This window comes from Ascaphus truei, chromosome 10 (genome assembly GCF_040206685.1).
Source record: "Ascaphus truei isolate aAscTru1 chromosome 10, aAscTru1.hap1, whole genome shotgun sequence".
Lineage (NCBI taxonomy): Eukaryota > Metazoa > Chordata > Amphibia > Anura > Ascaphidae > Ascaphus > Ascaphus truei.
In genome coordinates this window covers 40,118,611-40,131,111 of record NC_134492.1, presented here as the reverse complement: position 1 = coordinate 40,131,111, position 12,501 = coordinate 40,118,611, and the positions used below count along the sequence as shown (strand labels likewise).

Below are 12,501 nucleotides of genomic sequence, written 5' to 3'. Positions count from 1 at the left end.
TCACACAACCCATGCACACACATATACTCACATATACATACACACACATATACATTACCTGCAGCTCCCGGCACTATATACAGGAAAAGCATGCGGCACGTGTACGCGCATTCGCATAGGAATGCACAGCCCCATTCTGTATATAACAGCCCTGAGAATTGTCACCACAGCAGAGAATAAGGGTGTTCATTTGTGTATTTGAATTTTATCTGTACTTATTGCTTCGTTTCCATAACTTACCTTGGTATTTTATAATCTCATTTCCTTCTTTCCTTACAATGAGTATGTATTGAGCTCATTTGATCCACCCTATTTAGCGTTTGATGCAAACCGTGCACCATTTTAGTTACCCTTATGTTTGTCCATCTAGCAATATGGCTTCCAGAATTGGACACAATACTCTAGATCAGAGGTGAGCTACTCCAATCCTCAAGGGCCACCAACAGGTCCAGGTTTTCAGGATATCCCTGCTTCAGCACAGGGGGCTCAGTTGAAGACTGAGCCCCCTGTGCTAAAGTAGGAATATCCTGAAAACCTGACCTGTTGGTGGTGCTTGAGGACTGGAGTTGCCCACCCCTGCTCTAGATTCACCCAATACCCCATCCAGGACAGCAATAACTTAGCACAGTTCTGCCGGATCTGCCATTCTGGTAAAATGCTGGCATCATTGGCAACATTGAAAACAATGCAAACTTTTCCAGAAAATGCATCAGAAGTGTGAAAGTTAAGAGAAACCCGTGAACATTTTTACAAAGTAAAGTTGAAGACATTCGCATATCTCTACCCTGTACCCTCATTTCCATGAACCTCATTTGAATTCATTGTTAGGCACCACCAAATTAAATAGCCAATTGTATGCATATTCATAGAACTGGCTTGACTCGTAGGATTAACTTAGTGCCACACTAAACAGTTGCATAAGGGCAAGTATAATTCCTGAATCTGGATCTTGTGACTCAGGAAACATTATTGCCCCGTGCAGTTTATTTGTCTGACTCGTACGTCCCGTCAATCCTGACTAATACATAAACCGGTGCATGTTTCAGACAGGATCAGGGGTCCCCAGACTACATCCATAACAAATGTGCAGATACCTCATTCAGGTCATGAATCACCAATGTGAATGTTGTTGATTTACGTAGATATGAAGTCAGTCTGCATTTTCGCTGTCTATACAGAAAATCTGGTCGCTTAGTAATAGATTTGAGAACTTCGGAAAAGTTATCACGTTTGCTAGCGTGACGGTAAAGTGCATCTCCTCCAGTTGTATCCCTGCTCCTCTTTTGCACCCTATCCCTTCACAAACTGCACATCGTCCACCTCCATATCGGCGTATAGACATGAGCCCTGGGGCACCGGTTGAGTGTGTTTATGTCCGGGCAGATGGTGACTGTTATGTTTTCTGGACTGCAAATTGGCAGAACTCAGAGGAAACCTCCTGCTGCCAGGGTCTTGTTGTTCTGCCTGGAAAATGACTCATGCACTTTACAGAAAGGGCATGTTATTTAAGATATATTTTTATTACTATTATAGATTTCCCCTTCACCACACCTTTAACGCCATGAATATTTGAGGATCAAACTATCATTATCCCAATCCTACTTTTAAAAAGGGTGACAACACACACAGAAGCAGGGACACAGCTGGTGTGAAAGCACTTTCATATCATTTTAGCCGAATTGATCAAATACAAGTAATGTACAGAAAGCAATAGCTGAAGATTAAGAATCACAAGTATAAAGTGATATAATAGGCGCAATCAACTCACAGGTGATCACTAATAATAAAGTGAAATGAATCAAGCAACCTTACAACTTATCCCAAGGTGCACGTATAAAATAAATAATCAAATACACATAAGAGTGAATGTGACAATAGTGAAATATAAAAATGTCAAGTTATAACCCCCTGCTCAAACCCTCTGGTTGGGCTCGTCTTCACTTGTCCCAAAACGGTGAGGTAGGTTCACAAAGTCCAGGGGGAGCATGTAAGGAAGAAAAATAGGAGTAGTGTACTGCTGGACCAATATCAGCTCAAATCCTTGTCTCTATAGACGGCATACTCACAGGATATAAGATGCTCAAAAAGCAGTTTTAACCAAAGCTACTGTGAGTAGGCCGTCTATAGAGACAAGGTTTGAGCTGATATTGGTCCAGCATTACACTACTCCTACACAGATTGTCTATTTTTCTTCCTTACATGCTCCCCCAGGACTTTGTGAACCTACCTGAAAGATTAAGAATGAATATGCTGATATCTTATTTATCTGTTCATCACTCCCTCAAACCCCCCCTTTTTTTTCCCCATTAAAAAAATGATTTAAAAATATGATTTTTAAAAATCTAATGGAATCGTTAATATTATTTCTACATTTTGCAAAGGGAACTATGGACAATAATATCTGATCGCACAAGCAGGAGCAGGAGCGCTCTATCTGGCTACAAGGTGGTTCTTCTACATCAGGAAAGTTTTACTTGGTGCCCAGCTCCAGCTATTCGAGTCATGTAAATAAAACTTGTACATTGCACCGGGTTATGTTTTGGGTCCTGGGGGCATACCGTTTTCAATGCAAACTCAAGCACATTCACCCTACGTATGGCCTTTTTAAATTGTTTGGGTGTAGGCTTTACATCCACTTACCATGGTTTTGGAAAGCAGGCCACGACATTGTTTGCCGACCTGCCACCCTCTACTGCCTCACCCCCACCCATTAGGCACACTGATGTCAGGAGAATTGAGGGCATTTCAAACCTATGTACAGAATATCTAGAATAAATAGCAGACACAAGATGCATTATTCAACAGATGTTAATGCCAACCATTATATGGTCCTGTTAGTTTCCAGTAAACAGGACACTGTACAACTATTTCCTGAACTACAGTTGGATGTTCACTGAAATAGTATTTTCAGATTTGTTTTAGGTTGTGATAGTCCCTTTAAAAGTAGCATGCAAGTTCTTCATAGATTACATCATAGTGTGCAGTTTTCAAAGCCTCATAGGTCTCTGGAAATGTAGAGACCTGTGAGGTTTTCACTATAATTTAATCTATGAAGTCTGATTTTGGTCCCCTAAACGGGTGCTCAACTCCAGTCCTCAAGCCCCCCTATCAGGTCAGCTTTTCAGGATATCCCTGCACAGGTGGCTTTAACAGTCTCGGATTGAGCCACCTGTGCAGGAACTCGGATATCCTGAGAAACCTGACATGGGGTGGGGGAGAGGGGGAAAGAGGACTGGAGTTGAGCACCCTGCACTGAACTATCACAACCTACAACAAATTGACACTTCTTCAGGCCCATACTAGAACACTCACTGGATTGCAAGAGAACTACCGGCCGGGTTAACGACCATTGACCTGACTCGTGGTGCGATCCCCAGAGTTGGCGCTTGGTAAGGCTATGCATATAGTGCTGGAAACGCAACGTCGGGCTACGGTCGCTAGAAAAATCAAATTGAGATGACTTCCAGCGATCAAGCCGTCGCTCCGCGCTTACTATAAGCGCACATGCGTTTGTTTTGACGCGACGTCGTCGGCACTATAAGCGCAGCCTGTAATCTCCTCCTTTGAGCTACATTTTGTATCTCAGGGCAGTCTAAAACAGCATGTACATTTGGGGGTTTCCTAATAAAATATAATATACATAAACAGGACATTTTCATGCTGATGCATCAATTATACCAGTGAGAGGGACTGCTAATGTATCTTCATTAACTCCAGCTTGAAGTGTTAAACACGTTTAAAATTGACGTTTTTACCAACTTCCTTGATCAGTACTCCAGTAGTTTCGTATTCTGGAGAAATCCTGTTGTAGTAATATCTTTGGAAAAAGTATTCATGTCCATCACTGCGATTGAATTGCTAAAAATGGCTTTATAATTAAGTCTGATCATTGTGACTTTTAAAATCACTGCTGAAATATTTCTTGCCCTATTCGTTCTTAACTAGAACCTTACAGAAGCATCAGAAATGGTATATTCTATATTTGTCATTATGCTGGTCACTGTTTAAGATTGGTGGATTGCAGTATAGAATCACATTCTTTAAAAAAAATAATTGCATTCTACAGATTTTCACAAAACAAACTTTTATTAATCATTAATTCTCATTTCCATTTACAGATAGAGATGACCGTTCTGCGAGACTTCAAATCGCAGCCTTGTTTGAAGAAAAAAAAAAAAACAGATCAACCACCTTCCATGCCCAGGTAATGGATTATAAGGGTGTCTTGTGTAACATACTCTGTGAGGGAGAAATTCAAATTTTACAGCTTTAACAAGGAAAATATGCGGAATATATATTAAAGAAAAAAAAAAATCAAGTAAAAACTATGGTATGTATGTAGTAGTGAATAAAAACAATGCAGGTTTATAAACCATCAAAAGTTACACAGCCTTTTTTTAATACATGATTGAAATACTTTAATCAATAACATGTTATTTTATAATAATGATCCCTCTGGGGACTGAAATGTTGCTGTTTTACATAATGCTGCTATAATCTTTTTCAATGGTAGTGGTGTGTGCCGGTTTTTACCCCTTTACTTTATAACACAAATGGAGTTGGCCGAACAGGACTAGTTTTAAATAAGGTGATAAATAAGGCCGTGGATATAGTCGCAAGGCGTCGCGCGCACCTGTAAAAGAAGCGGTTCACGGCATTTGTGTGGGTTTTGCGATGGGGAGGCGTGGCGTCACGAGAGCGCTTCGCCATCATTGGCTGAACCGCTCATGTGACCCCGATCGTCGCGCAACAAAAATAAAAAAAAATTGGCGGCTCCAAAATTGCGTGCGCGGTCACGTTTCATCGTGCGCTCTATGGCCTGCCTAAGAGGTACGGCCTTTTGTTCACGCAGCGCGCACGGGTCGTGGGAAGTATGGACGTGGCCTAAAAGGTAAACCGTCACCTTTACCGTTATACCGTTTACCTACACCTTTAACAGTCTCTCGTATCATTTTCTGCAGGCGCAGTGCTCCTTTCAGCAACCATTCTCATTGAAAAAACTCCCCTCAGGTTCAGTGATAAAGAGGGGAGGATACAAACATGCTCTTTATGGCACCTGGGTTCCATTATCCCTGTGAGCAACCACAACACCTATTGGCCATACTGCGTATTACATGAGTGGAGCAAGTTCTCGTCAGGCACCTGATCTTCCTGGGCCTCCTAGGCCTTAAGAGGCTCCTGTAGAGCTTTTCAGGATGAAGTAGTCAGACATTTCCTTCAGGGCTCGGTACCGGTGAGAGATGGTGTTCTTCACTTCCTTTGGGAGCTCTGCATACCTGTAAAGAGGGGCACGTTGGTAACACAAAACAGCAGTATCTGAGGAGCTCACACCTACAGATTTACTAGAGCAATCCAATCAACCCACAGCAGGAGGACTGACACATCGTAGTCCATTCATGTAGCTGGCACCAGAACAGTAAAAAAAACATGCTTTCAATTCTGGTTACAAAAATACTTGGGAGTAATGGAATTTCATCCTGAGATGCTGTTTCTCATGGGCACCATCTCTGGAGTGCATTGTTCCCAGTACAACATGGACACCTAGTGGTCATAATACATATTGCATGCATTGGCCAAACACTACAATGCACATGGATGCTTACGTCTGGTCAAAATCATCCGGCTGAAAGCAGGGGTCCCAGCCAAAGTCCCGAGGTCCTCGTGGATACACTATTTGTCCCTGTGAATAGAAGGGTTGAGTAGCAAAGTTAGAACGTCTGCTGCTGCCTCACAGTATCTAGTGAAAGGTAGAGCTGGTATCTGCACCTGCCTATGAGTTTACGGTGTCTCCAGCAAATGTGCAAAGCTACCACTGGCTTTTTATTCTGCCCAGTTTCTTATGTTTGCTTATGGCTTATTCCGCAGCTATCGTTCCATACTGCCTTGTGACCCATTATATTATCACTTACTCAGCTGTCTATCGGGGTTAGCTCAGTTTGTAAGTAGGTGAATAGTGCTGTGTACAGCGAGTGTTTTGTATCTATAAGTTATGAATTATACACATTATACAGACCAGAGTTTTGCCTCTAAACAGCAGAACCGGATCATCTGGGCTTCCAGTGCTGAAAGCAAAAGTACAGAGGGCATATGCCGACTTGTCCTCGAATCCCGCTAACATCTTGTGCAGCCCTGTACAGAAGACAAAAAGAGAGGATTAGAAGTGAAGTTATCATGGTATGTTTCCTCGTTTCCTGATCACGTCTGCACAGTCTGACAGCTCCGTTATCTGAATAAGGAATGCCAAATAAAGAAATACATGGGATTGCTCTGCAATGCATTTAATGGTTCTTGTTATACAGACCTAATTGAACAGTATCCGATGGTCCTATCTATGCCAGATATGGCTTTACTTTCTGCGAGCTATTCTTAACTATGGTTGTACCGCATACCCATTGCAAGATACTATTTGTATTCATATTCAATATTCGTAAAAACAAACAATCAGTGATCACATACCCACTGCAGATTAGAAATTATGATGGTTTTAGAAACTAACCCTCTCATCCCTCTTCCATGTGCGTACAATTAGTATTTATGATGACTGTATATTAAAGAATGAAGCATGTGAAAGATGCATGGGCCTAATATTTACTTTGGTATGTGTTACCCTGGTCAATAACAGCATTGTAAATATTCTAATAGAGCAATCAGGTTTCATGACAAAGACAATTACACTAAATTAGTTTGTGTGTGATTTTTTTTTTTTTAACATTACCTTCAGGTTTTAATTTCTCAAGAAACCATTTTCTGCAAGAGGAAAAAAAGAGAAAGCAGATGAGGCAGCTTCACAGACAGGAATGTTGGATTTTTAGCACGTTCGGTCATTGGGATCGGCAAAGGAATAAGGTAGGACTCTTCAACTTGGGGCCGTATCCAGAAAACAGAATTAGGAGTAAAAGGGCCACAAGAGTATTACAAATGTAATTTTGGATAAATGTTAAGACTTCAAAATGAATACACTTCAGGAATTTGAAGACATTTAGAACACCTGTACCATCTATATCTACGTTACCTTCGCTTGCAAGTGAATTGTAGTGTGAAAAATGGTACTTGGCTGCCTGAGCAACAGCTATGAAACTAGTATAAGCAGACAGGCCAAGGGCCACCAGCTGAGGAGCTCTGGTATAGGGCCATATTTACTAAGTGGTGTTATTCCACCAGATACCTTCCAGCGCCAGAAACCACTTTTATGGCACAATCACTTCAATGGCCGGGAATGTGTCTTGTGGAATAACACTGCTTAGTAAATATGGGCATTTACACTATTGGCAAGAATAGGGTTGGACAACTGTACAGTAGAAGGATTACAGAAAGCAGATGTCTATGTATAGATCGGAAGAAAGGAATCGCTGCACGGAAAAGTCTACCCAACGAGTCATTTCTATGGGCACTGGGAAGATACTCACATATAAGGGCCAGGGAGCCCTCCCAGGGCATTGAAGCACAAACACGTGTCTTCTACTATAACCGGGCCCTGAATCTGGAGAAGAAAAGGACAAGGGTGACAAGCCAAAGATTAAGATACCAGAAGACCTGTAACAAATAATGTGCAAGATGGTGTGTAAAGAAAGTTATTCAACATTAGGCCGCCTTAGCAAACAGGTTCATCGTCTACAACCACAGAGATGTTATATCCCCCCTGTGTCACGGTTACGCGGCACTACCTTGTTGACATGTTGAAGGTGTAAAAGAGTGTGTAGAATACACAATGCAGCTACAGGTATATGGTGGTGCTGGGGCATAGGAACCCAGTGTAATTTACACCAGCCAATCACTATTTATATTCCCTATCAATTTATAATCAGCTCTAGTCTCACTACTTATGTGTCAGGACCCCCCAAGTGGTACCAGCTTGATCTATGATGTTAGTTCATCAGTTTATCACGGAAGAGATAGAGAACAGCTTGTATTATACAAGCTCTTCATGCTTCTTATCCTATATGGCAGCGTTTTGTCCACTTAAAACGGCACCAAAAATATTTCAATAATATATATGGAGGGTTTTCGGCTGCCTTCTTCGGGGGGGGGGGGGGGGCGGTGTATATGTATATGTATACCCAATTAGAATTTAACAAAGGTTGAACTCCATGGACAGGTCTCTTATTGCCCTAACCTGCTATGTTTATGAATTACAATTTGCACACGGAAATGAGGCAGATTTCCTTTGGAAATGTGTCATTGAAATCTACCAGGTCTGAGGCTGCATTAGCCTTCTTGCTCAACAAGAGCTCAGCATCAGATGTATGAAATATCGTGCCACTGATGTAACGTAAAATCAAATGTTTGCCTTATGTAAAGTGCATCAACTTTACACCTATCCCCCTTTCCTTTCACCCCCTCGCTGCCAGAGAGGACAGCAACGCACGGGCTGTGATGGGGGGTCAACCAGTCTTTAAAGCTGCAAAGCTTCTTTCGTTATTATTGTTGTTCTCAGCTGAACCAAGGGGGTGCCGCAGGAAGGTCAAAAGAGGAGTGCATGGGAAGGTCAACAAGGCATCGGTGCCAGCTTAAATAAAAGGGGGGGTGTGCCGAGCACGCGCATTGTAAGTGAAACTTCTTTGTCTTTCGTCACTGTTTTGTCACAGAAATTGTATTTGTGATGGTGATGGTTTTTAATTAAAAATGAACACTATTTCAGTGACAAAACGCAAAGAAGTTTGACTAAGGCTGCGTCCAGGGTTGCAGCAGCCGTACGGAGGCGCGCTGAGGCTGAGGGAAAGCGGGTGCTTTCCCTGGCCTTGGTTAGCGCGGTGTCGGGGGGTGGGCCAGTGACGTCACGGAGCTGGTTCGCCCTCATTGGGCGAACCGCTCACGTGACCGGCCCTGCGCTCCCTTGAGCGCTTGAATCTAAAATTCTAATAAGACCCACGCTTCCGGAAGCGTGCGCGAGCCCCTGCTAAGGCCGCTCTCATTGCGGCTGCAGGGGTTCACTGGTAAGCACCAGCGCGCCTCAGCACGGGGCGCTGACCATGCCCGAGGCCTTGAAGGCGCGTGCTCGGCACACACACACACCGTTTTTTATTTTTATAATCATTACAGCCACTATAATTATATTAACTTCTATACAATTCATGTGTTATATGTTTACCTTGCATGTTTTCCACTTCTGACTTTTTTTATTAGAAATGGCACATATCACAATTTTTAGCTATTTGCCCTTTTATATTTATACTAACTGAATTCCTTTATAATAAGTGTGTGGTGTGTGTGGTGTGTGTGTGTGTGGTGTGTGTCTCTCTCCAGTGTGGCGGAGCTGCTTAGAGGGGTTGCTTCTGCGCATGCGCGAGATTCTGGCCACTCTTGCATGTCACTGGCTTCTGCACATGCACGGGGAGGAACGTGTTACCGGCTCCAACGCATGCACGGTGAAGATGACGTGCCTTCCGTCACCATGAAGGAGATTTGCCCAAGCGAAATTTTAGTAGGTGCAACCAAAGAAGTTTCACGTAAAAAAAAAAAAAAAAAAGAAGCCCCTCTTTCTCCTGCCACGGCCCTACAGGCCCTACCGGTGGAGCAGTGTCAGCGACAGAGGGAGCTCATCCAGGCGGTGATTGTGAAAGTTGGGAGCGACCTACGGTGGAGTCTAACTTCTGTGTTAGGACCACCTGGGTAGGCTACGTCTGCCACCGCCCGGGAGGGGGTGTGCAGAGAGAGGGGCTTTTAGAAATGCGGGAATGCTGTTCTGGCTGCTAACATACCTGCGGGAACAGCGTACCAGCACGTGGAGGACGGGCCCCTAAAGGAGGTGGGCCCTGCTGCACATATGGCAGCTCCGCCACTGCTCACTGGGATCTGCTTCACATACCTGTTTTGCAGCCTCCCTGCATTTCTGAATGGAAATCTCATCTGGTTCTCCCTGGTACTCCGGTACTTAAGGAGAGTAAAAGGAGGTTAATATTGTGTGAGCTTTGAGACACCATCAGGCTCTGGCTAAAATGACAGAGGACACTCACAGTCAATTTTTTTGGCCACCAATTTGCATGGAAACTTGTCTCCGAGAATCTGAATGACCTGGGTAGAAAAGACAAGAAGGTTGTCATGGACATTGGAATGTAACCGACAGGTTCGATGGTAACATGGGCAGCTTTTAGGATCCAAGGAGGTTTACTTACTGAAGTCTCCTGACTGCAAAGCTGGTGGAAATCAATGAAAATAAATCCTATTGAAAGCAACTAAATGTTTGATAAATCTGGTGCAATTAATTTGCACTGGGATTTCCCCAGTTTTGCCGCTAGGAGACTTTAGTAACAAACCATCTTAAATATTCCTATTTCCAGACCAGTCTTGCAGATTTTGTGTCAAGACCTAAAACTTTTATGTCACGTCAGATTACAGCCAGAGGGTCTTTTTGCTACTTTCTTACACTATGGCAGAGTCTAAAAGAACTGCGGTTTCTATTTGTTTACGATTGAAATCAATAAAAGGATTTTATCTTCTCAAAAACACAATGACTTTCAGTTTTGACTGACATTTAGAGTAATAAACTTAAAGCTTCCTACGCTTCAACGTGCAGTTCCCCCCACCAAAAAAGTGATATCCTTTAACCCTCGAACGCGATATTATTATTATTATTATCGTTGCAAAGCGCCAACATATTCCCTAGCACAGTACAGTGGAGTCACAGAGTAATGTAAATGACATAAACAGAATGACATACAAATTTAGACAAGCACGCACAAACAGATAGAGAAGGTAATGAGGGCCCTGCTCCTGAGATCTTACAGTCTGGTGGGAATAAGGGGCAAAGTTGAAACAAGGACGGGGGAAACATGTGTGGAAGAGGACAACCCTCTTCTGTTCACCTTACCGCGGTGATAATCATGCAATCATATCCCCCCTGGATCCCCTCCAGCGTTATGGCAAATTACTAGCTTTAGGTTTTATTATTTAAAAAGGGACAAATACTGCAGCATTGTTCACATGGCAACTTCTGTTTATTTCCCTTGCTTTGCCCTACCAGGCAGCACAGAGCTTTGTTGCATGCAGACTTAAAAGGACTATATTAAATATGGTTCTTTAAAGTTCAGTTTTGTCCCTAAGTGGGGCAGCGACTTCAGTTTAGGTCTTGGGACTCCAATTTAGGAATAAAATACTGTTAAAAATCAGTATGTAGGGAAAAACTAAAGCATTGAAATCAGACACCCTGCTGTATATCATACTTAACTTAATAAACACTTAGATGGACCTTTTAAATCCACTAGTAGAGCTGGATAAATAAGTTCTCCAAGACTGCAAAAGGGAAACTTGCTTTGAATCAGATTGTTTCTGAGTTCGAAAACATAAGTGGGATAATATTTAAGTTGTGTCAAATATGGCAACAAAGCACTTCAAGATTTCAATCCACCACTCTGAGGGGGTTATTTATTACACTGCAACAGGGCCAATCCGCACTATTGCACCGTGACTCCTATTCAGTTCAAGTGCACCTGATTGGGTTTTAACTTCCATTAACTTGAAGGAGGGTATGGAGCTAAGGTGCCGGCGATAGTGAAGCCGCGTCTAAACAAATGCATTGCCGCTGTCGTGTGCGCTTATAGTAAGCGCAACGTCACGGCTTGGTCGCGATCACTGGAAGTCAACTCAATTTGATTTTTCCAGTGACCAAAGCCTGACATTGCCAGCACTATAAGCGTAGCCTAAGCTGTACTGATGCTTACTAAATCTGGTTGATTCAATCGTCCGTACGGGTTAACACACCGATCCTGCATTAACTCTTATTCAAGTTAATGGAATTTAACAACCAGTCAGGTGCACTAACCCATAAAGATGATTGATGAATCTGCCCCGTGCCCAGATTGTCACAAGTTTCATTAATAACACCCAGAGTTTGCATTACTCCACTATTGCTCATATGACTCAGAGAAAATGAAATTGATCTTCACTAGTCCGACAGATCACTTTAGGTATAACAGACACGCATAATTATCCTATTTATCTTACATTGTAATTTGAAATAAAAAATGATGCCTGTCTGTTTACCTCTGCACACAAATAACATTGCTAGAGCTGGTAAAATAACCCCCATATTCACCAAAGCGTGTTAGGCTTTTGCACGCGTAATTTGTGGTAAAGCTTAGCACCCATTAGTGAATATGACTTTAGCTAATCAGCCAATCGGATCTATCAAATGTCATTCGTTAAGATGTAGTCTCACTCCCTAGATTAAAGTCTAGCCCACTAAAAATAGATATCCTCCCTCATTAAACTGGTTTATAAACATGAATAATAACATCCTATGTGAGATTAGATCGCACACGTCCTGTAACGGGTTGTCTTCTCGATACCTCCTCAAGCTTCTTCGCGTTCCCCGTCACAAAAACAACGCTCCTTCCAGCCAGAGCTGCCATGGTCAGGTTACAGCAGCAGCCAGCATGCTGCCACCGACACCGTCCACCTCTTCCGGGTTCATATGCCCCGCCCCCTGTCGCATCATTAGCCAATGAGGAAAGCAAAGTTGGAGTCTTTCCGCCAATCAGGGAGAGGGGCGCGGCGAGTTTACCT

General features: G+C 42.8%; 1 protein-coding gene across 2 annotated transcripts in view; it reads right to left on the bottom strand.

Annotated features, from left to right (window-relative positions):
- Positions 1-4,066: 4,066 nt before the first annotated feature.
- The window catches only part of ITPA (inosine triphosphatase), a 61,474-nt gene continuing 53,039 nt past the window's right edge, over positions 4,067-12,501 (bottom strand). Inside the window, exons 1-9 of one of the 2 annotated variants that reach the window (XM_075616744.1) lie at positions 12,285-12,412; positions 9,954-10,011; positions 9,806-9,870; positions 7,407-7,480; positions 6,716-6,747; positions 6,014-6,129; positions 5,604-5,680; positions 5,143-5,276; positions 4,067-4,239 (exon numbers count right to left, since the gene is read on the bottom strand). In XM_075616744.1, coding sequence (XP_075472859.1) covers positions 5,168-5,276; positions 5,604-5,680; positions 6,014-6,129; positions 6,716-6,747; positions 7,407-7,480; positions 9,806-9,870; positions 9,954-10,011; positions 12,285-12,347 — 594 coding nt within the window. In that variant the 5' untranslated portion in view covers positions 12,348-12,412 and the 3' untranslated portion in view covers positions 4,067-4,239; positions 5,143-5,167. Of the gene's footprint in view, positions 4,240-5,142; positions 5,277-5,603; positions 5,681-6,013; positions 6,130-6,715; positions 6,748-7,406; positions 7,481-9,805; positions 9,871-9,953; positions 10,012-12,284; positions 12,413-12,501 lie in introns of those variants that run through there. The other variant, XM_075616743.1, reaches the window with a different exon arrangement.